At 62.9% G+C, this 21,623-nt stretch overlaps 11 protein-coding genes across 11 annotated transcripts; 4 read left to right on the plus strand and 7 right to left on the minus strand.

Annotated features, from left to right (window-relative positions):
* Window positions 1-133: 133 nt before the first annotated feature.
* On the plus strand, window positions 134-1,611 carry MICPUCDRAFT_58945 (uncharacterized protein; the record flags this gene model as incomplete). The annotated part of the gene is made up of 2 exons (XM_003059212.1): window positions 134-533; window positions 971-1,611. The coding sequence occupies 2 exons, from the start codon at window positions 134-136 to the stop codon at window positions 1,609-1,611; spliced, it is 1,041 nt and encodes a 346-aa protein (XP_003059258.1).
* Window positions 1,612-2,413: 802 nt separating this feature from the next.
* On the minus strand, window positions 2,414-2,827 carry MICPUCDRAFT_58946 (uncharacterized protein; the record flags this gene model as incomplete). Its single annotated transcript, XM_003059518.1, has 1 exon — window positions 2,414-2,827. The coding sequence occupies one exon, from the start codon at window positions 2,825-2,827 to the stop codon at window positions 2,414-2,416; it is 414 nt and encodes a 137-aa protein (XP_003059564.1).
* Window positions 2,828-2,977: 150 nt separating this feature from the next.
* MICPUCDRAFT_18161 (uncharacterized protein) lies at window positions 2,978-4,729 on the minus strand (the record flags this gene model as incomplete). Its single annotated transcript, XM_003059519.1, has 1 exon — window positions 2,978-4,729. The coding sequence occupies one exon, from the start codon at window positions 4,727-4,729 to the stop codon at window positions 2,978-2,980; it is 1,752 nt and encodes a 583-aa protein (XP_003059565.1).
* A 147-nt stretch (window positions 4,730-4,876) lies between these two features.
* Window positions 4,877-5,981, minus strand: MICPUCDRAFT_49627 (uncharacterized protein). The gene is made up of 2 exons (XM_003059520.1): window positions 5,648-5,981; window positions 4,877-5,544 (listed from the first exon to the last, which is right to left on the minus strand). Exons 1-2 carry the CDS (start codon window positions 5,963-5,965, stop codon window positions 5,014-5,016), a joined length of 849 nt encoding a protein of 282 aa, XP_003059566.1. The 5' UTR covers window positions 5,966-5,981; the 3' UTR covers window positions 4,877-5,013.
* A 167-nt stretch (window positions 5,982-6,148) lies between these two features.
* Window positions 6,149-7,459, plus strand: MICPUCDRAFT_40294 (uncharacterized protein; the record flags this gene model as incomplete). The annotated part of the gene is made up of 1 exon (XM_003059213.1): window positions 6,149-7,459. The coding sequence occupies one exon, from the start codon at window positions 6,149-6,151 to the stop codon at window positions 7,457-7,459; it is 1,311 nt and encodes a 436-aa protein (XP_003059259.1).
* Window positions 7,460-8,001: 542 nt separating this feature from the next.
* Window positions 8,002-8,895, minus strand: MICPUCDRAFT_58950 (uncharacterized protein; the record flags this gene model as incomplete). Its single annotated transcript, XM_003059521.1, has 1 exon — window positions 8,002-8,895. The coding sequence occupies one exon, from the start codon at window positions 8,893-8,895 to the stop codon at window positions 8,002-8,004; it is 894 nt and encodes a 297-aa protein (XP_003059567.1).
* Window positions 8,896-9,259: 364 nt separating this feature from the next.
* On the minus strand, window positions 9,260-9,607 carry MICPUCDRAFT_17928 (uncharacterized protein; the record flags this gene model as incomplete). Its single annotated transcript, XM_003059522.1, has 1 exon — window positions 9,260-9,607. A coding segment is annotated over one exon (348 nt), but the record flags the coding sequence as incomplete, so codon positions are not given.
* A 512-nt stretch (window positions 9,608-10,119) lies between these two features.
* Window positions 10,120-10,859, plus strand: MICPUCDRAFT_58952 (uncharacterized protein; the record flags this gene model as incomplete). The annotated part of the gene is made up of 2 exons (XM_003059214.1): window positions 10,120-10,161; window positions 10,251-10,859. The coding sequence occupies 2 exons, from the start codon at window positions 10,120-10,122 to the stop codon at window positions 10,857-10,859; spliced, it is 651 nt and encodes a 216-aa protein (XP_003059260.1).
* A 60-nt stretch (window positions 10,860-10,919) lies between these two features.
* Window positions 10,920-13,024, minus strand: MICPUCDRAFT_58953 (uncharacterized protein; the record flags this gene model as incomplete). The annotated part of the gene is made up of 2 exons (XM_003059523.1): window positions 10,920-10,929; window positions 10,965-13,024. 2 exons carry the CDS (start codon window positions 13,022-13,024, stop codon window positions 10,920-10,922), a joined length of 2,070 nt encoding a protein of 689 aa, XP_003059569.1.
* A 321-nt stretch (window positions 13,025-13,345) lies between these two features.
* On the plus strand, window positions 13,346-18,398 carry MICPUCDRAFT_40297 (uncharacterized protein; the record flags this gene model as incomplete). The annotated part of the gene is made up of 2 exons (XM_003059215.1): window positions 13,346-13,451; window positions 13,588-18,398. The coding sequence occupies 2 exons, from the start codon at window positions 13,346-13,348 to the stop codon at window positions 18,396-18,398; spliced, it is 4,917 nt and encodes a 1,638-aa protein (XP_003059261.1).
* Window positions 18,399-18,493: 95 nt separating this feature from the next.
* MICPUCDRAFT_69675 (uncharacterized protein) lies at window positions 18,494-21,055 on the minus strand (the record flags this gene model as incomplete). The annotated part of the gene is made up of 1 exon (XM_003059524.1): window positions 18,494-21,055. One exon carries the CDS (start codon window positions 21,053-21,055, stop codon window positions 18,494-18,496), a length of 2,562 nt encoding a protein of 853 aa, XP_003059570.1.
* Between the last annotated feature and the right edge of the window lie 568 nt (window positions 21,056-21,623).

A 21,623-nucleotide genomic window follows, 5' to 3' on the forward strand; every position in this document is an offset into this window, starting at 1 on the left:
CGACGAGACGAGTGCGGTCGATGGCGACGCCGATCGGTAGCTGTGATTGACCCGCTGCGTCAGGCCTTCCGAGGAGAGCGCCCCGCGAGATTTCTCCATTTTCATTTCTCTCTTGGAAAAAGCGCCGATTCCGATGAGCGGCAGTTGCACGCGCCTGCGGGGCTTGAGAGCGCTCATCAGCTCGTGCGGGAACTGGCGCGCTTCGTGTCACGCCACAGGATCAACGTCCACGCGCACGCGTTGTCTCGCCTCTTCATCCGGTGCCGGTGAACGTGAAGAAGGGACGACGGTGGGCGAGAAGGTGGAAGCGCTCATCCGCCGCGTCGACGAACGATGGCGCTTCGTCGAGGACCCTGAGGACATGCGAGGGGTGATGCAGGCGCTGCGTCACTGTCACGTCATGCAAAGGGTCGGGCCTAAAAATCTCATGCTACGATTCGTCCTCGCGGAGGACGATGTGGGCGAGTCTTGGGTGGTTCCAGACGCGAGCACGGCGTATCCGGTGCGCGAAAGAATGGCGTCGTCCCGCGCGCGTTTCTCGTCCTCCGAACCCGCGCGTCCTTCTCGAACCAGTCCAGCCAGCGTCCATCGCTCGTCTGTCTAAATGGCGTGCCTTGTGCTGACTCGCGCCATCATTGCCGCGAACGCAGGGTCGAGGAACGTATGTCTTGCCCGATCAGCGGACGCTCTTCCAGGCGGCGAAACAAGGTGAGAGAGCAGACAGGTTTTTGTGCCGACTTTCTCTATTTTTCCTGATACCTGACGCGCGTCGCGTTTTTTTAATGAATTTTAACGCGGTTTTGACCCCGTCTGCGTTGCTTCATTGCAGGTGCCTTTCAATTTGGTTTCAAGCAAGGATCCATGCGATTACCGTTTGGGTTTGAAGGTAAATTATTGACTGGGAATCCCGCGATTCGCGTCAATCCCGACTGTTCTCAGATCTACGCTCACCTTTGATTTATTTTCGCAGGAATCATCGAAAAGGAGCTGACACGCGACGCGCAGAAATTATTTTACAAAGCTTGTCTGAGCGCAACTTCCGCAAAAACGATAGATATCCCCGCGACGAATGATGATATCGACGCGACGTTCGCAGAACAAGATTTCACATCGATGCTGGACGCCGCGGTTGAAGCGTCTTTGGAAAAACACACGAAGCGCGTGCGTGAGATCGATACGAACGACAACAGCACGACCTCGTGGATTTTAAAGCCGCGAGACGCAGATCGTGCGCGAGAGCACGATGATTTAAATGACACCCGCGACATATGGTGCGGCACATCAAGCGACATCGAACCGTATGCTCGAATTCTCCATATATTGAGCGACGGTGAAATCCTCGCCGCTTTACGGAAAAACGAAGGAAACGATAACATAACATCTGAAAACTACGAAAACGTCAAAAACACGTTACTTAGAGACATTGGGCACGCGAACGTCGACGGAAACTCGCAGAGGAACGCTTGCGTCGTGCTTCAAAACGTTAGCAACAAAGTTTCGTATCGATTGCATCACGCTCAGCTCCGTCTTCATCTTTTCAGACAATCGATCCTCGAAGGTGGACCCCTTATCGACTTTAAATTGAAGAAGAAGAAGAAAAGAAGCGATTAGATCAGTTATTACAAGAGAACATAGTTTCTAGCCATTTAGATATATCTTCTGATATATCTTCTGACACGTGCTCCCCGTTGACCCAGAAACACTCACATGCCCTTTTCTCTTCAGCGCTTTGTCTCGCTGCCTTTTCACCTTTTATTTTCTCGCCTTAAGCCAGAACTTCTGAGTACAGTATGAAAATTGTGGCTTACTTATGGAACCTGCTGCGGACGTTCGTACCTTTGTGTTCCCGAGACTAATGAGGCACCTTTCGCAATAAAGATGACCGCACGCGACAAGAACATGCGTGATGTCGTTGTTACAGCACACCTAAATCAAACAAATAATACAGCATAAAATATTGAATTTACCACTGTGAAAACGCGTATTCATACCTGGCACTGCAATTGTTCCAGTACTTCTTCTTCTTGCTTTAATGCATCGCCGGCTTGTTTCGCTATCAAACTATTGTAGGAGTCCACATTCGACAGGGTTGAAGAATCCACGACTTCTCCTGCCTTTCTTACACTTTGTTTGAGCGCCTCGTTTTCTTTCGCGAGACGTTCGTTATCATTCTTTAACTATTTGATGTATGTCGGTATTTGGGCTTCCTGCATTTATGAAAAAAGAACAATTGAGTCACCCGCGCTGACAAAGTGAATGAACGCGCCTGAAACCTACCCTTTCAGTCATTTCGTTTACGGCTTTTTCTGCGTCGTTCTCTCGCTGTTTGATTTCTTCTTCTCTTTCTTCCTCTAGCGCCGCTATTTTTTTCTCGTGCCCTCGAAGCATTTCTTGAAGCTTCAGCTTCGCATTTTCAAGTTCCTTGTTCTTCGCCGCGAGGTTCTGCTCTTCCTTTCTCGATTTTCGCAGCTTTATTCGTATTTTTCTTCGTTCTGCCGAAGCTCTCCCGTGAGCTCACGCACTTGCTTTCACGTTTCATTTTCCGCTGATTTATTAGACGCTTTCTAAACTCGTCGTGCCGTCTCGATAATTTTTCATAGTTTCTCGTTCTCAAAGCGAGCTCGTTTTCCAACACCTCCGCGTTTTCTCTCGACGAGTTCAAAGCGAGCTCGTTTTTCAACACCTCAGCTTCCGCGCTTTCGACGATGTTTTCGAGCCTCTCGGTTTCAATTTTCATCTCTTTCCGCTCGCGCTCGAGCGCTGAAACCGCGTCAGACTTGACTTGTTTCGCTTTCAAAGTCTCGATCAGAAGCTCGTTCAGCTGCATTTCTACAACGTTGTATCTTCCATGAAGTTTTCTGATTATTGTACAACTACTCGTAAGATATTTCCGCCTTTTCCTGAAACCCTCCAACGAACCGAGAAAACGAGCAGAACAAAAAATAGTTTTTTTTTTCAACCAGACGGCTGTTCTCTCTCACGCCGAAGCCGCCGAAGCTAGATTTTGTGCTATGTTTAGGTGCTTCAGCGCCGTCTGGCGATTCTTGTAGTTGAGAAATTCCGTTCTCGGCACCTCCGACATGATTTCGCGAATGACCCCGATTCCTTTTGTTCGACCTTCGCGGAAGATTATTCGCGCCCCGCATTCAAGAAATTCCGGTCGGTGGCACCACTCGAACGTGACCAACGCGCGGTCGCCCGTACGGAGAACCTCCTTATCCCCACCCGCGATTTCACATATGCTCGCCGCCTGTCGCACCGTGACGCAGTGAAGCACGGGCGAGTACCCGACCTTCAACGTCGTCGGGTGGACCAATATCAAAACCTCCGCGGTGAAACGCCACGTCGCTCGCGGATTCCGATTCGGATCCACGAGCACCATACCTTTCCTGATGTCCTGCTTTGTGACGTGACCCTTCTTCGCCTTGATCGCGAACGACGCGGTCTGACCTCCATGGACGTTATCGACGGGCACGCGCTTGTTCTGAATGCCCTTCACCGTGACCGACACGAACGCGCCGTTGCCGTCGGGACCGAGCAACATCTGCTGTTGGTTCGCGATGCGACCGCTCAAGACGACGCCGCTGACGACAGTGCCGATGCCTTGCACCGTGAACGAATCGTCCAGGTGCACCATCCCGTGACTTTCCTCGCTGACGTCGAAGACGCGTCGTGTCGGGACGTGGTTCAAGAACAACCTGATGAGGTCCATGCCCTCGCCAGTGACGCACGACGTGTGGAACACCGGCGTGATCGTTCCCTCCGCGATCGTCTTGCAGCAGCTCAGGACGTCTTGCTCGTTCTTAATCACGATCGGCATCTTGTGCACCCCCGGGCGCTTCAGCATTTGCATCACCGCTTCGAACGTCGCGTCGCGGTTCTCCTTGGACGCGAAGTCGACCTTCGTGAGGACGACGAAGAACGGGACTTTCAATCCGAGCATGATGGAGAGGTGTTCCTTTGTCATCCCGACGACGCCACCGCGGTTGCTGTCGACGACGAGCATCGCAAAGTCGGGAAGCGACGCGGTCATCCCGTGCATCGTCGTCTTCAAATATTTCTCGTGCCCGCACAGGTCGCTGAAGTGAATCACCTTGCTCGACTTCGTCACGATCTCCGACCATCGAAGGCTGTGCGTCTCTCGCACGTCCGCGGACGCGTAATTCGTTATCGAACCGTCCGTTGCGAACCCGAGGACTTGTTGGCTCACCGCGGAGGACCTCCCGCTCTCGACCTCGTGCTTGAACTTGAACACGGAGCTTCGCGCGAGGCCGCGGCCGTTGTCCAGTCCTCCTTTGGTCAGGACGCCTAATATCGTCGACTTCCCGCTATCCACGTTCCCGACGGTCGTTATGCGAACCTCTTTGTGCGAGGTGTTGTCCAACCTCTTCCTGCACAGCATCGTCCGCGCTCGTTTCCCGTCCTTCACGAGCCGTTCCGCGACGAGCGTCGTGTCCGCGTCGAGCGCGTCTGCCATTCGCGCGAGCGTCTTGCACGACTCCTCGAGATCGTCTTCGTCTAGTCCTACTATTTCCCCGTCGTCTTCGACCCCGAGCTCGTAGAGCGCCTCGTTCGCGCCCTCGTGCAGGCGATATTGCAGCTGGGTGACGAGCTCTTGGAAACGCGCGGCGCTGGGGGAGACGAGGTGCCGCTTGTACTCGTGGTTGCCTTCCTCGACTTCCGGTTCCAGCGCCTCGCAGAGGTCGCTCGTGTGGAAAACGTCACCCATCGCGAGACGACGACGCGTCCGTCGCGACGGCGCGCTCGATGAGATGGCGTGACGTGGACACGAGTCTTTGTGCGAAAACCTGACTGGATGGATATCCGATTGTGAAAATGTTAGTTAACAAAGCAACCGGGGAGGCGGGTTCGTTTTCGTGAAAAAAATCATTCTTACAATCAAAACGTGTGTGAACGGTTCAACGCTAAATACTCCTTCGTATGCTAGTGGCGCGCGCTCTCGAATCCTCCTCGCCCCGCGACGCCTCGCTCGCGCGCGCTCCGCCGTCAGTCTCAAAACAAAAACGCGGACGCGGCGAAGATGCCGACCAACCCGAACTCGCTCACGACCGCGGACGGCGACGACAGCGCGCCGAGGGGAACGAGGTCGACCCTGAGCCACCCCTCCACGACACCCCCGACCGCGGACCCGGCGGCGAGGCCGAGCACGGACAGCGCGATCGCGCGCGTCAGCGTGAGATTCTTCTTCCGAAGCAACCAGACGGAGCCGATCATGGCGAGCGAGAGCTGCACCCCGGGCGCGTCGTCCACCCCGGGCGGCTGCGAGCAACCCTGCGCGAGGACGAGCGCGGCGAGCACGCCCAGCGCGATGCCGCTCTGGGTCAACGTCTCCGGGTCCGGCGCCTCGACCGCGGGGCGGGGAGGGAGCTTGTTCATCATGTCCCTCAACCCCGGGGGGAGCTTCTGTTTCACCGCCGCCCCCGGGCTGAGCACGTCCGCGTACTTCACGGTCTTGTCCGAGACCTCACCCTGCGAGCGCTTCATGAGGCTCCTCATGAGGACGACGTCGTACGCGGCCTCGACCTGTGGGGATGGAAGGGATCGAACTCGTCAGCGTCAGCGCCGCTCAGGGATCGGAGCGAGAAAAAACCCTGCAGCCGGCGCGCGGGCGCGAGGGGTGACGCACCATTTTCAACTTCTCGTCCTGGTCCCCGTACCGAGTCGTCATCTGGTTCTTCGCCTTGACCATGTCCTCGGACGACGCGTTCTCGCTCAGGCCTAGGAACTTGAGCGCGCCCTGGTAGTCCATCGTCGTGCTCTCCGGGCTGCCCCCGTCCGACGCCCTCGTGACGCACCCCAACCCGCGATCGAGGCTCTTCTTTTTCAACTTCGTCGAGAGCTTCGCGAACGCCCGACGAGATCCCACCCGAGCGGGCGGGTTCGATCCGGACTGGACGCTCCAGCTCACGGTCGCGCACGCCGCGCGCGCGCAGATGGTGTTCATCGTCGCCGCGTGCGTTTTTGTCGCTCGCCGCGCCGAAGATAAGTGAGGAACCCCGCGCAAGCTACACGTGATAAAAATATCTCCTGGATTTGATCTCTCGGTGCGGTGCGGGCGACCGAGGACGTCAGAAACGAGATCGACGATTTCTACTCGTATGAGCAAACAGTCTAAAAATGAATCGCCATGACTGGCGACCCGAGCTCGGTCGGCCCTGAGAAACGACGTCGACCATTAGGTTTGCGCGCGGTCGTCTACACGCAGGGTCACACGAGCGCGGGGTGGGTGCGCTCGCGAGTAGATTCCACCGACCGCGGCGCCGACGCGATACGCGAGACGTCGATCGCGATGTCGAACATCCAGCGGCAGAAGTACTCGATCAGCGCGCAGCAGCAGGATGACTGGTGCATCTTTTGCAAATGCTTCGTGCAGAAAAACGCGACCGCGAAGCGGAACCACGAGAACAGCGAGAAGCACAAGAAGAACGTGGAGATCAAGATGCGACAGATCAAGAAAGACGCGCAGAGGCAGCAGCGAGACGAGGAGAACACGAAGAACGCGCTGTTGAGCATCGAAGCGAAAGCGGCGGCTGCATACCAAGCCGATCTCGCAGCGGGCCCGCGCCCAGAGGACACGCACGGGCCCGCGCCGCTGAGCTCGGAAGCGCGAGCGCGATTGCAAGAAGAGCACGCGAAGAAAGAGCTCGAGAGCGCGCTCGAGACGGAGCTGAAAGCGCGAGCGGAGGCGGAGTACCGGTCGCAACAAGAGCGCGGCGTCTGGAAGTTCGACGACCGGTCGTCGTATTACTGGCACGCGAAGTCGTCGCACTACTTCGACCCGAAGAGCGGGATGTACTTCAACACGAAGACGAACGCGTGGCTGAAGACCCCACCGCCGGAGGTTCCACCGCCTCCGAACCCGGCCGCGGCAGCGGTCCCGGAAGCTCCCGCGGTGGACCCGGACAAAGAGGAGTTCCCGCTCGGGCCGTTTTCGAGCTCGAACGCGAAGGCGACGGCGGCGTTGGTCGTGCCCGCGCCGAAGAGCGCGAAGACGGACAAAGAGATCGCCGCCGCGGCCGCGGCCGCGAGCAAGATCGCTGGGTGGTCGCACGCCCCCGCGGCGGCGGCGGCGACGCAGCCTTCCCTCTCCTCCGCGGCGGCGGCGGCGGCGAAGAACCCGCGGTTGAAGGGCACGACGTCGTTGTTCAACCTCGGATACGGCACGAACCATCCGAAGTTCGAGGCCGCGCGCGCGAAGACGCAGGGGGCGGCGCAGCGGGCGTTGGAGGGCGCGGGCGGGCGCCAATTCGTCGCGCAGGACGCGAAGAAACTGGGGATGGTGACGAAGGAAGAAAAGAAGAGGAAGAAGGGCGACGCCGACGCCGCCGGGGGTAAGAAACCGAAAGTGTCCAAGGAAGAGGCGGAGGCTCTGGCGAAGCGAGCCGCGGCGAGGGCTCGCGTCGAGGCGAGGACGATGAGCGCCTTTGGGTTGCAGTGAGTTCCATCGAATCGCTGTTATTAGATTTAGACTAGACTAACGTAGAGTTTCACGGGAACAGAGCGTTCGCCGCCTGACGCAGAGTTTCACGGGAACAAAGCTTTCACCGCTGTTCGCACTTTCTTGACGCTCCCCGCGTTGACTAACATGCACAGCCGCATCGGCGTGAGATAATCGACCGCGTCTTGATCTGCGAATGATAGTTGGACGACGAATGTGATCGTCAGATTATGAAACACGCAAACACGCACGTGCGCGTTCGAACACGAGCGAGCGACAGATACAACTGACGGAGACGGGCGGTTCCATCAGACAAATGCCTCGTTTGTCAATCCTGTGCGACGAATCGCCCTCCGCGTCGTAAAAACTACGAGTGCAGAGGATCAGATTCGTCATCTAATAGTTTTCGTCATCACTTGGAACCGTCCCGCGACCGCGATCTCGAACGAGCGTGAAATGAAACTCGGGTGGTAAGGAAATCAACTGCTCAAGGAAGTCACAGAGCTCCAGCTGCCCTAGCGTGGTTGCTCTGCCTACGATCACTACAAGGTGAAGTGACACTGAGGATCACGACACTCTGACACAAGTGAGAGGCTGCGGACAGACAGAACGCGAAAGACACGACGGAACGGTGAAGTCGAGATCGAGCGCCACTTACCCTCCGCGGTCCGCGATTTCCACTGGAACGACCACTCGCTCTCGGCGTGGAAAAACTCATCCTCCGGGCGCGGGTACACGAGCGCGACTTCCCCCGCGCGTTTGCGCTTCTTCCCCCCCTCGTCCTCGGCCTCGTCGTCCATGTACACGCGCGAGAACACGATGTATTTCTTGAACTTAAACGACGCCCTCAGCTCCTCCGTGGGCTCGTCCTCTTGCGCCCACTCGATCTCGTCGAAGAGCCCCTCCACCAGCGGCGACGCCGTCTCCTGCGGGACGTTGATGACGCGCTCGTTGATGATCAGCCCGACGCCGTTTTCGCTCAGCGCGCTCGCGAGTTTGTCCTGCAGATCTTTCGGGCACTTGTTCTTCAAGTGCGCGCATATCTCCTTGATCGGCGCCGCGTCTTTCCTCGTCTGGAGGTTCATGACGCTCATCACCGCGACGGGGTCGCTCTCGTCCCCCGCGCCTTGGGTTTTCAGGCAAGTCCCGACCGTGCTCTGCTTGATGATCGCGTCGCACAGCTCGGAGCTGCTGAAGAGTTCGCCGTCTAAATAGTTCCCGAGCAGCGCCTTGAGCCCGAGGAAGTCGCTCTCTTTCGGGTCTTGGAACTCGAAATCGACCTGGAAGGGGGAGGGGATGGTGAGCGATCGCGCTGGCGGCGGCGCGTCGTAGGTTATTCGCGCGCGACGTCGTGCGGACGTGGACGGAGGCGAACCGAACTCTCGCGCGAGTACGATCGTGGACCTAGCTAGAGCACACCATGATTTCCTCTTCATCTCCGTCCGAGCCGTCGAGGTCCTCCTCGTCCTCCTCGTCGCTCCAGCCCGCGTCGCTGTCGTCGCTCTCGCTTTCCTCCGATTCTTCCGCCGTCGCTTCGACCTTCTTCTTCGCCGGCGCCGCCTTTTGCTTCTTCGCTTGCTTCTTCTTAGGAGGCATGTTCTACGCTAAGAAAAAAACAAGAGGACCGCCGCCGACGCTCGGCGCTGTCTGCTGCGACCGTGCCGTCGACACTGAGACGTGCGGGCGAGATGATGGCGGCGTGAGTGAAATTGCTTTCCACGTCTGGTGTGGTCGGTTTTTCATCAGGTCGAGTTTCAGCCACAGGGTGGCGTTCTATGTGCTACGTCTTCGCGCGTCGTTCTACTGCTCGTCGTCTTCGTTGTCCGCGTCTTTAACTTTCTCCGGAGGCGCGACGTTCGCGGCCTCGTCCAGCTCGAAGTTCTTCCTCGCCTCCTTGATCTCCTCGTTGATCCTCAGGAGCTCGTTCACGCGCGCCGTTTTCTTTTCGTCGTGGCGAATGATGTACAACAGATCCTCCGTCTTGAGGCTCCCGCGTCGCTCCGCGCACTCCATCGCCCTATTCGCGAAGTTCTCGAGGTACTCGAGGAGCATGTCCTCCACGAGGTCCACGGATTCGTCCAGCGGTTCCTCCACGTCCCCGAACCCGTACATCATGTATTTGATGTCCTTTATCAACAATCCTTTCTTGCTCTTCTTGAGGTCGATCTCCACGTCGTCGTTCGCTCGCGTCTCGGCATCGATGATCTCACCGACCGGGTCTCTGTTCGTCGGCGCCTCCTGTGAATAATGCAAGAAAGAAGAACGCGCGAGTCAGCGCGTGGACGCGAGTTCGAGGGAGCGGCGGCCTGCGACGACGACGACGACGACGTCGCGAATCTCACCTTCTCCGCGCCCGCTCTGCCCCTGCCTCGGCCACGGCCACGGCCGCGACCGCGACCGCGGCCGCCGGTCGCCCCCGGGTCTCCCGAGACCCTGGGTTTCTTCACCTTGGGTTCCTTAGACTTCTCCTTCGTCACGATCGCGGCCATCCCGGTGACGGGCACGCCTGGCGGTCCCTCCATCGCGCCCGTCGTTGTGGTCGAGACGGCGCGGCGTAACCTGCACTGGACAAACGAAAACGACGACGAACGACGCAGGCCGCGTCGGGTCGTCCCCACAACCGGACGCGCCGACGTCACCTCGTCTTCGCCGCTCCAGCGATGGTGACCCAGGCGTATTTGACGTTATACAACGTCGCCCAGGTGCGCGTCGTTCCGGTCCGCGCGCCTCGCCTCGGCGCCGCGCGTTCGCTCTCTAACAATCACATCCAACCTTCTCCTCCCCGTCGCAGACGATAGGGTGGGCGGCCGCGTTAGCGTTCACGTTGCGCTCGATTCTGACGCACGACGGCAGCCTCGCTTCGGTGTACGCGGACGCGGGCGAGTACGTCCGAACGTTCCAAGTCCTGTCCGTCATGGAGGTGTTTCACGCGCTGTTCCGCCTCACGCGGTCGCCGATGTCCGCGGCGTTGATGCAGTGGGCGGGACGGACGCACGTGTTGATCGCGGTGACGCACGCGACGCCGGCGTTGCAGTCGACGCCCGCAGCGGGGGTTCTCAACCTCGCGTGGGCGATCACGGAGGTGATCAGGTACCCGTCCTACGCCATGGGCGCGAGATGTCCGCCGTGGTTGAACTACTTGCGGTACACCGTGTTCATTCCGTTGTATCCGCTCGGCGCGGGAGCGGAGATGAAACTGATGTACGACTCCCTGCCGTCGTTCGCGAAGAGCGAGGCGTACAGCGTCGCGATGCCGAACAGGTGGAACTTCGGGTTCGATTACCCGACGTTCCTGAAGGTGTTGCTTTGCGTGTACCCGCTGCTGTTCTATCAGCTCTACGCGTACATGTTCGTGCAGCGGAAGAAGAAACTCGCCGGAGAAAAGGCGAAGAGCGCGTGAAGACGAACACACGTACGGAAGTAGTTGTACCTAATACTCGTGTATCATACGATAATATCCCTAAAGAACACTCTAGTCGGCGAGTGCGCAGCCTTCAACACGAACGACTTCCCCGCCTCCACGCTCGCGGGCGTCAAAAACTGCAGCGCCTCGTTCCAGCACCGACTGCTCTCCACGGCGCCGCACGTCGCCGTCATCGCCGGGTACGTGCACAGGTCCGCAGGCGCGTCCTCCTCCGTCGGTCGGTTCAGCGTCAGCGTGAACCAGAACACGACCGCGTTCGCGGTCCCGCTCGAGGTCGCGTCGACGACGACGTCGCTCTCGCGTGAGTAGTCCGCCATCGACGCCGGGTCGTCGAGAGGCGCGTCGAAGTCGAAACCGAACACCTCGAACGGCGCCGACAACGGCGTAAACTTCACCCGGTCCGCTCTCACGGACGTGTACTTCTTCACTTCCGGCGGTCGCAGGGTGTCGTACGCGGACCACCGAGACGCGCCGCCGCCGACCGGCGTCGAGCTCGCGGGCATGACGATCGGCTCCGGCTGCGGCGGCATGGACACGACCATCGCGTACACTTTCGCGGCGGCGGGGACGACCAACGCGCCCGGCGCCGCGAGCTCCCTTCGCGCGTGCGCTACCGTGGGTATCACGCCCTCGCCCAAGAGACCGTCGTCTAACACCTCGGACAAAACCACCGTGGGCCTCGCGCCGTCCGCGAACCCGAGCGTCTCCGGGGTCAGGTCTAACGACGACCCGTGCACGACGCGAATCTTCTCCGCGAAGCCGTTCGACGCGAGCACCGCGCGCGCGCACTCGGCCATGTCCCCGACGCGTTCGACGGTGATCACCTCCTCCGCGCCCGCTCGCGCGGCCATCATCGCGAGGAGACCAGACCCGCCGCCGATGTCCACGACCTTGTGCGATCCAGATGCCATGCACTTTTGAATCGCGGCGTCGTACGCGCGGTTCCTTCGCTCGTCGTTGATCATCGGGAAGTGCCACCGCTCGACGGACGCGCTGACGCCTTTCGCGAGGGGGCTCTCGCCCGCGGGCGTCGTCGTCGTCGTCGGTTTCGGCGGCGGCGGGGGCGCGTCCGCTTCCGCGTTCACGAACGTGAAGTGGCCCGTGGACGGATCGTACTTCCCCCGAAGACGCACGGTCGACCCTCGCGTCACGCGCGCCGGCGTCGCGAGGAAGCTCACCATCTGGCGCCGCGATCTCCGCCCTTCGCCGCCGCTGAGGACGCCGCCGACCATCTGACAGTCCGTCCACAGCGCGACCGCGGTGAGCTCGCCGTCCTCGATCGCTTCGAGATCCAGCGCGAGGCACTCCAGGTTCATCCCGTCGAGGCGCGCCTCGCCGTCCTCGCCCATCACGAGCGGAGCTTGCAAGGACACGCGCGCGAGCTCCGCCTCGCGCGTCACCGTGGCGTGTTTGACGTCGCTCAGGCGCACCAAGTCCACCGGGGCTTCGCCTCGAAAGACGTTGAACTCGCTCAGGTCGAACCCGGAGACCGTCCCCAGCGGCGCGCGAACTAAGTCCGTCTGCGCCGGGATGGTCACCCCCAGCGCTCGGACGCTCACGGCGGACGGCAGCACCGTCGCGTCGGGCGCGATCACGTTTTCCCTCGCCTCGATCGCGTCCTCGAACGCCTTGCCGACGCTCGCGATGTCCTCGACGCCGGGGACGAGGAGCACGCGCGCGAACCCCCCGGGCGCTTCTGGGCGCGCTTTCGGGTTCGGACGGTACACCCCCGCGCTCGCTTGGAGGACTCGCGTCACGCCGTCGAGCGCGCACTCCTTCACGCACGCGCGCAGCGCGGATGCGATCGGTCGCCGCGGCTCGAGCACGTGCACGAACCGCGGCTTGGACGGCATCGCGTCGCGCACGATCGCGGACGCGAATATCGGCACGCTCGGGAGCTCGCTCGGGTTGCTTATCACGTACACCGCGCCCTCCGTGGACGCGCACGCGGACGCGATGGAGTCGGACCACGCGCGCTCGCGCTCGTCGTCGTGCAGAGTCGCGAAGTGCCAACTCGTCGGTCGAATGAGGACGTCGTAGAGCATGTACTGCAGGAGCATCCCTCGAAGCCCGCGCTTGGGTTTTGGCTTGACGATCTCGTCATCGGACGAGTCGTCGCCCGGCGCGTCGGCGGCGGTCATCTAGGGCGCGCGGGGGATGACGCGCGCGGGGAAGTGTGCCAACCCGACCAAAAAGCAATCAGATCTAAAAGCGCGAAACGCGCGCCCAGGAAATCGCGTTCGTTCGTTCGTTCGCTGTGGCGGATTTTGAAGCCGCGGCCTCTCTCGCGGCCGTCCACTTGACGGAGCGCCAAGGAGGGTTTGGGCTCTGGAGGCGAAAACATACTCCACGCCGCTTATCATGACGGCGCACCGCGCGAACGCGGTCTAGGAGCGCGAGCAAGCATGAACGATTCGAGCTAAAGCGGCGGGGCCGCGTGCGGCGTGAAGAACAAATCGACGATGCTGAGGCTTCCCACGTCCGCGAGGAGGTTGGCCCTCGCGGTCGTCCTGTTCTTGTCGACGATGGTTCAGCCGGTGGAGCCGGCTACTCGCGGTCACGCGCATGGTGCGGCGAACGCGCGTATCCCTCCAGCGTCCACCGTCCCCGGTCCCCAACCCCCCCCGCGTTCGCTCGCCCGTTCGACGTCGCTCGACTCGACCCCCAAGTTAACGGCGTCATTCCAACCCGTCCAACCTTGCAGGCGCGGTCCTCGAGAGCGTCACACCAGACGTCGGCACCGCGTACGCGTTCACGGACGTCGAGCTGTACGGCACCGGTTTCAGTCGGCACTTGCCCACGCTCGGGTGCAGGTTCGGGGAGAACGTCAAGAAGAAGCTCGCCGTCTCGTCGCGGGCGGATGCCGTCGAGTGCGTCGCCCCCGCGTTGCGGCCCGGGTTCGTCGTCGTCGGCCTCGCGCACGTCACGGGGAAGTCGTACAACCCAGGCCGAGATGACATATCGCGCGAGGCGGGACACAACGTCTTCGAGTACGTCACGCCGTGGCGGATATCGAACGTGAACCCGGAAGAGTTCCCCGACGTCGGCGGCGTCGCGTTATTCGCCACGGGCGCGCACTTCCGACCGGATTTGCTGTGTAACTTCCGCGGCGGGAACTCGTCGGGCGTGTCCACGACGTTCGTGTCGTCCGCGCTCGTGATATGCGAAGCCCAGAGTTCCTCGAGCGCCGGTAAGAGCGCGGCGTTCATGCTGCAGCACGACTCGCATCCGACGCCGGACGGGCAGCAGGCGACGCTCCGCCGCCGCGGCGTCCCGACGGTGTCCCGCGGCGGCCCTCGCGTCGTCGCGATCGGCGGGTCCGTGGCGATATCGTCGTCCGCCGTGGACGAGACGACGCCCGCGATGTTATCGTGGCAGTCGCGGGTAGGGTGCTCGTTCGGGGGCGTCTGGGTCGCTGCCACCGCGGGGGCGACCGCGTTGGACGTGAAGTGCGTCGTCCCAGCGACGAACGTCGGGGAGTTGTTCGTCACGACGAGCGACCTGAACTCGCGCACGCCGCTGCCGTTCTTCGACGACGGCGTGAAACACGCGGGCGAGCCGAAGCACTTGGGAAGGCGCGCGGTGACGGTCACGGAATCACCGGTCGTGAGCGAGTTTGTTCCGTCCGCGGGGACGCCGATCATCCGCGGGACGTCGATGAACGTGGACGTGTACGGCGATCACTTGCACGTCGACACGACGTCCGCGCCGTTGTTGCATCTGTGTCTGACGCTGTCGAGAACGCTGGACGACGTGCGATTGAACTGCGTCGTCGCGATTAACGCGGGAACGAGCGCTCTCGAGGCCGCGAACGCGTTTAGCGTCGGGTTCAACGCGGTCAACGTGAGAGGCGGCGCGAGCGATCGCGCGAACGTCGAGGTTCAGTATATGCTTCAGAGCCCGCCGCAGATCGTGACGGCGACAACGACAGCGGCGAGCGCGGGCGACGTCATCACCGCGATAGGAGAGCACTTCGTGGACGCGATCACGCCGCTGTGGTGCTTCGCCGGGAACTCCATGCGCGCAGCGGACGTCGTGTCCTCCGCGCTCGCGCGTTGCGTCGTGCCGTGGGGGCATCACATGCCGGAGAGCACGCTGCATCGCGCCGGCGCGTCGAGCGCGTTGAAATTCGGCGTCATATCGAGCGAGAACTTGCAGAGCACGTCCAACCTCGTGTCGATCACGTGGTCACCGCGGCCGATGCACGCCACGGGCGTGGTCCCGAACGTCGGGTTCTCGCACGGCGGCGCGCCGGTGTCCGTGGTGTTGGAGAAAGGCGGCGCGAACGCGGCGCGGCAACGCGCGTCGGTATCGTGCCGATTCGGTACGATACATCCGGTGTCCGCGTCCGTCGCGAACGCGGAAGCGATCTCCTGTCTGAGCCCAGCGCTCGCGCCCGGGTCCGTGTCTGTCGGCGCGCCGGTGCCTTCGCTGGAGTACGTCGTCCTCGACGGCGCGGCGACGTTGACGACGGGTTCGATTTCGACCGCGCCGTCCGACGCCGCGGTCGCGGAGTTTTTCTTGTTCAGCTCGGGAATAGATTCTAGAATGGCGATTGGGTGCGCGATGCCGTCGTTGCAAGACGCGCTCGTGCCTGCGCGTCTGAGCGCGGACGGGCGGACGACGTGTCAGTTACCAGCGATGATGAAGCCCGGGTTTAAGACGCTGGACGTCGCCGTCGCGTATTTCGGGTCGCCGAAAAGTTTCGACGGTTTAGTGGAGTTCAATCCACCGTTAGACGTGTGGTCTTCCGTGCCCGCGCCAAACCTGGACACGCACGCGGCAACGCCGTCCAGGGGCGCGGCGAGGTTACACGACGGCATGGAGCTGTCGATAACGCACCCGCCGCCGACGGTGGTCGTGCAGCGGCCGATGACCGGAGGCGAGACGCGACCGGGTGATCTCGTATTCATCGCCGCCCCGGCGGGCGGGTTAGACGCGCGCGCGTGGTGCGTCCTGAGCGTCGGGACCGACGAATACAAGGTCGCAGCGACGTTCATATCGTCCGCGATCGCGGTGTGCGAGACGCCGACGATGGGACACCACGGCGTTCCTTCGTTCGACGCGGTCGTCTCCGTGTGCGCGTCGCACTCGCGGTGCGCGTCTGGAACGAACGCGTCGAGCGTCGTCGTGCTCGGGACTGAGAAGACGGTCACGGAGGTGTCCCCGCGCGAGGGGGGCACGGGCGGGGGGGTGAAGGTGCGGCTGCATCACCGAGGGTTCTCGAATCATCGGGCGTCGTGTAAGATCGGGTCGATCGGGCCGATCGCCGCGGCGAGCGCGTCGAAGGGGGATACCACGGCTGAGCTGGAGTGCGCGACGCCCGCGCGCGCGCCGGGGGTCGTCGCCGTCGCCGTCGGAATGGGCGCGGGATGGGCGGGTGAATCCGCGTTCACGTTCACGTTCGTCGACGACGGCGTCGAAGAGACGACGACGGCGGCGCCGGCGTTGGTTTCTCGCGCCGCGGCGAACGAAGCGAACGCGTTGTCCAGCGTGTTCGATTGCCCCGACGTCGCCGTCGGGGAGATCGCGACCGTGTCGCCGTCCTCGGGCGCTTCCGAGGGCGGCACGGAGATGATCGTCACCGCGGACGTGTCCCCGTCTCGGCAAGGGAGCGAGTGCGGGCTTCTGTTCGCCGCGTGCAGAGTCGGCACGATATGGCCGGTGCTCGGGTACGCGACGCCGCGCGGGGTCGTGTGCGTCGCCCCCGCTCGCGCGCCGGGCTCGGTCGTCGACGTCTCCGCGCCCAAGATGGTGACCGGCGCCGGGCGTCCGTTCGCGTTCGTCGACGCGCTCTCGAAGAACGACACCGAGCCGGCGCTGAACTTCTCTATGTCTGCCACGGAGGTGGCGAAGGCGTCGTCGAGCGCGTTCGATTGCGTCGACGTTGCGGAGGGTGAAGTCGTCGCCGTGTCGCCGTCGTCGAGCGCGAGCTCGGGCGGGACGGAGATCACGCTGACCGCGAGCGTCGCGGCGTCGCGACCGAGCGGGAGCTGCGGCATCCTCTTCGCCGCGTGCCGATTCGGAACGACGTGGCCGGTGCTGGGGTATCAGTCTTCTCTAGGCGTCGTGTGCGCGTCTCCCGCGCGCGCGCCGGGTTCCGTGGACGTCTCCGCTCCGAAGTTGGTGACGGGCGGCGGGCGGCCGTTGCTGTACCGCGGCGTCGACGCGACGACGGACGAGAAGACGCTCGCGCCGAAGGCTGACGAGCTCGTGGACGTGCACGTCAAGATCACGCCGAAGAACTCGGACTCGGGGGCGTTGGTAGACGCGACCACGGCGACGGCGATGTCGCGGCTCGTCTCGTGCGTGTTCGAATCGCCGGTTCGATCCGCGGCGCCGTGGCTCGTGGCCGCGACCGCGCACGTCATCTCGAGCGTCGTGACCAGGTGCGAGATACCGACGACGATGCCCGTGACCGGGGTCACCGTCGTGGAGAAGTCGTCCTTGCGTGCCGTGGACGCGACGGCGAAGCACTTCAGCGCGTACCGCGAATCTCCCTCGTGCGAAATCTCCAGGCTGTCCACGACGTTCGGTTCCACGACGGGCGGCTCGGTCACGCGAGTGGACGCGCGCTGTCTCGCGGGCGCGACGCTGACGAGCATCGACGCGAGAGTGGGATGCCGTTACGGCACGATCGGGCCGATCACCGCGTCCATGAGCGACGGCGACGACGGGAAGATTCAGTGCGTCTCCCCGGGTAAAGTCGCGGGCGTCGTCGCGTTCGCGCTGACGACGAACTGGCGCGACGCCTCTTTCGAGCCGGCGAGCGGCGTCCCCGCCGCGACGTTCGCGTACCTCAACGACGAGACGCGGACGTCGGACGCGGAGGACGAGACGCTCGCGCTGCGGCAGTCCCAGTCCCAGAACGCCCTGCCGCTCATGTCCAACGTCGTGCCGTGGCTCGTGTGGGGCGGGAACCAGCTCGTGCACGTCACCGGAAGAGACATGCCCGTGGGGTTCGACGCGGTGTGCCTCGTGGGGTCGTCGCTCGTCGCCGCGGTGCCGATTTCCTCCGCGCTGACGCTGTGCGATCCGTTTCCGATGTCGACCCTCGATCGCGTCTCGAACGCGCACGTCGCGGGGAGCATGCGAGAGGTCCAGCTCGCGGTGACGTCGCGCGACGCGCATTCCATCGCGCGCGCGCAGAACGTGTCGCAGATGAAACTCCCGCTCATGATCATCTCCGCCGCGGACGTCGTCGGCATCGACGTGTTCAACGGCTGGGAGCACGGCGGGAGCCACGTGAACGTCGAGCTCGGGGGCTGGGCGCCGACGGGGCTGATCGACTGCCACTTCGGCACGGTCGCGGTGCACGGTCGAGAGGGCGGCGGCGCGGGATGGCAATCGCGCGCCGCGATGGGGAGAACCGGGGAGTGGTGGTCCGAAGCCACGGTCGCGACGGACGTCGAGTGCGTCACGCCCGCGCACTCCTCGGGGCGCGTGCCGATCGGAGTTTCGCTCGCGCACTCGACGTCGCCGACGTACGGGAAAGTCGAGTATCTCTATCTGTGATTCGAATGGTTTCGTGTTACACGTATGCGCAAGGGACTACGGCGTCTTTCGCCTTCCCTCGCGTAGTAGTCTAGGAGTAGTTTGTTAAGGGCTCATCAAATGCCGTAGTAGTCGTCGTCCGATTCGTCGTCGGCGTAGAATTCGGAAGCCCAGTGGGAGGATTGCCTCCCCGTCGAGCTCGTGCGCTGTTGAAAGTCGTAGTGCGAGTACGCGCCGCTGTCGAACGGATCCGAGTACGTCGACCGCGACGACGCGTACGCGTCTTGCCTGTCCGCCCTCGCCTTCGCGGTCGCCCACTTCGCCTTCTCCGTGGGGTTCGTGAGGATCCGCTGCGCCTCGCCGACGAGCTTGAAGAGCTTGCTCGACATCTCCGCGCGCGCGGCGGCGACGCGCGCGCTGACGCCGCCTCTCCCAGCCTTGTCCGGGTGATGCGTCAGCGCGAGCTGCCGGTACGCTTTCTTGATGCTCGGATCCGCCGCCGTCGCGGCCGCGTCCACGCCGAGGAGCTTGCACCAGTTCACCGGGCGGCTGTTCTTCGCCCTCGCGCTGACGGCTTTTAAATTCGTCCGCGCCTGCGCCTCCTCGCTCCCTTCCAGCGGCAGCTTCATCATCGTCTTGTACGCCGCCTCCGCGTCAGAGAGCATGTCGAGCTCGGTGTACAACGTCGCGAGGCGGCTGTGCGCTTTCACGAACGTCGGCGCGATGCTCACCGCGGTCCCCGCGGACGACAGCGCGTCCGCGAACCTCCCTAGCGCTTGCTCGCATGCGCAAATGTTCGAAAGGAAGAGGCCTTCGAGCATCGGCGCGCCTTTCGCCATCAAAAGCGACTCTTGGTACATCGCCAGCGCGTGCTGGTGGTTCCCTTGGAAGAACGCGTCCCTGCCTTCGTCTTTAAACTCCGAGACCTTGTTCGCGCGGTCGAGGAGCTGCGACAGACCTTCGGGGTCGGGGATGGACGCAAGCTCCGCGAGCGCGGCTTCGTCCTCGTTTTCGTCTTCGTCGTCGTTTTCGTTTTCGTTCGCGTCGCCGCCCGCTTCTTCGCGTTTCTTGTTCTTCTCTTCCGCCGCTCTCAGCGCGGGTAGCATCTGCAAAAGGTCGACCACGTGCTCGCCCGCTTCGACGCACGACGTGACGTTCCCGAGGTCGAACTGCAGGCGCACCTCCAGGGCTTTCCTCCGCGCGTTGACGCTCTTCTTCCCGTTCACGATGGCCTGCGCTTCCTCGATCTTCCCGACGAGCCTCAACGCCTCCGCGCGCAGGGTGATAAAGTCCGGCACCGCGGGCGCGATCACCATCGCGACGTCGAGGTCGTCCAGCGCCTTCGTCGCGGCGGCGTGCACGTCGAACGCGGGGTCGGCGTCGGCGCCGCAGCGCGTCGTGATCTCCGCGCGTTTCAACGCCTCCCCGACGTCCGTCATCGCGCCCTCCGCGATTTCCACGTCCCGCAGCACGTTCTTCGCCTCCGCTTTGCTCTGCAGCTCCGCGTTCGCGCGCGCGATGACGTCGTTCGCTTCTTGCCTCGCTTCCACGAAGTCGCCGAGCTGGAGCAAACACCGCGCCAGGCGCACCTGCGCTTTCGTGTGCGTCCCGTCCAGGCGAAGCGCGGCGCAGCAATCCTCCGCCGCCGGGAGCGGCTTCCCGATCATCAAGTTCGCCGCCGCGCGGTTCGTGTGCAGCCCCACCTTGATCGTCTTCACGCTCTCCGTCTCTTTCGCCTCCTTGCCCGCGTCGATCGCGGCGTCGTACCACCGCAGCGCTTCGAGGTAGTCCCCGTTCCGGTACGCGTCGTTCCCGACGAGCCGGTCGCGTTCGACGGACGCCGTGATTATCTTTTGGTGCTGCTCCAACGCGGCGTTCAAGTCCTCGTCCGTCGCGTCGGGGGACAGAGATATCCCGTCCACGTGCTTCCTCGCCGCCGCGAGATCCCCGAGCTTCACGCAGCAGTTCCCCGCGCGGGACAGCGCGCGGACGTTGCACGGGTTAATCTCGAGCACGAGTTCGCACTCCGTGAGCGCGTCGCGCATCCGTCCGAGCGCCATGAGCGCCGCCGCTCGGTTCGTCCGCAGCGTGAGATGCGACGGCTCCTCTAACGTGATGCCGCACGACTCCAACGTGTCGATCGCGTCCTTGTAGTGCCTCTCCGCGTCCAAGCTGTTCCCGAGTCTGTACGCCTCGTTCCCTTTCTGCCGCCACTCGTCCGCGCGTAGGATGGCCTTCGCCTGTCTCTCCGCGAGGCCGCGCGCGGCGTCCTCCTCCTCCCGTCGCGCGCGCTCGTCCTCGATGAGCTTCTCCGCGACGCCGACGTCCTCCCACGCCTGATGCGCGCGTCGTTGGAACGCCTCTCTCTCCGCCTCCGCTTTCTGCAGCGCCTCTTTCGCGTTCCGGACCTCCTCCTCGGACTGCACGAGCTTCAGCTCGAGCTCGACGTGATGCAGCTCCGCGCGGCGCAGGTTCATCTCGAGCTCCGCGTCGACTTGCCTCCTCGCCTCCGCTTCCTCGTCGTCGCCCGCGTTCTCGCGCTCGAGATTCGCGGCGTCGGCGTCGTCGCGGAACGAGCGATCCGCGTCCTCTCCGTCGAACTCGCCGTCGAGGTCGTACTCGTCGTTCCAATCGTCGTCCTCGAGGTCGGCGCCGTCGTCCAGGCCGAGCCTCGTCATCGTCGCCGCGAGCTCGTCGCGCGCGGACGCGGTCGCCTTGGCCGCGTCGTCCGCGGCGACGTTCGCTTTCAGCGCGTCGTTTTCGTTCTCGCCGTCGTCGGAGACGTCCGGCGTGTGCGGCGCGATGTCCGCCGCCTTCGACGTCGCGTCTGGCGCGTTCGCGTTCAAATCCTTCGACGCGACCCGCGGCTCGAGGAGAACCTTCTTCGCGTTGACGACCGGCGCGGCCCCTGACGCGGTCGTCGCCGCCGGCTTCACCGGGTCGTCCATCATCGCCCCGACACCGCCCGCGCGCGCCTTCGCCGCCTTCGGTTTCGCCATCGCGTGCGTCGCGCCGTGTCGCCGTGCCCCGCGCCCCGCGTTGTGCTCTGTTGACCGCCGCTTCCATCGGATCCAACGAACACCGCGGCTGGATCGATGTTTGAAAACGCGAACAGAAACAGACGACGAAATCTCGGGTCGGCACTTTCGACGCGCGGAGAGGACGAGCGCGGCGGCGACGCGGGGATGGCCGAGGCGTAGACGCGCGAAGAGCACGGGAGAGACGTTCGATTAGATAAGAAACCTC

Source organism: Micromonas pusilla, assembly GCF_000151265.4.
Source record: "Micromonas pusilla CCMP1545 genomic scaffold MICPUCscaffold_6, whole genome shotgun sequence".
NCBI classification, from domain to species: Eukaryota; Viridiplantae; Chlorophyta; class Mamiellophyceae; order Mamiellales; family Mamiellaceae; genus Micromonas; species Micromonas pusilla.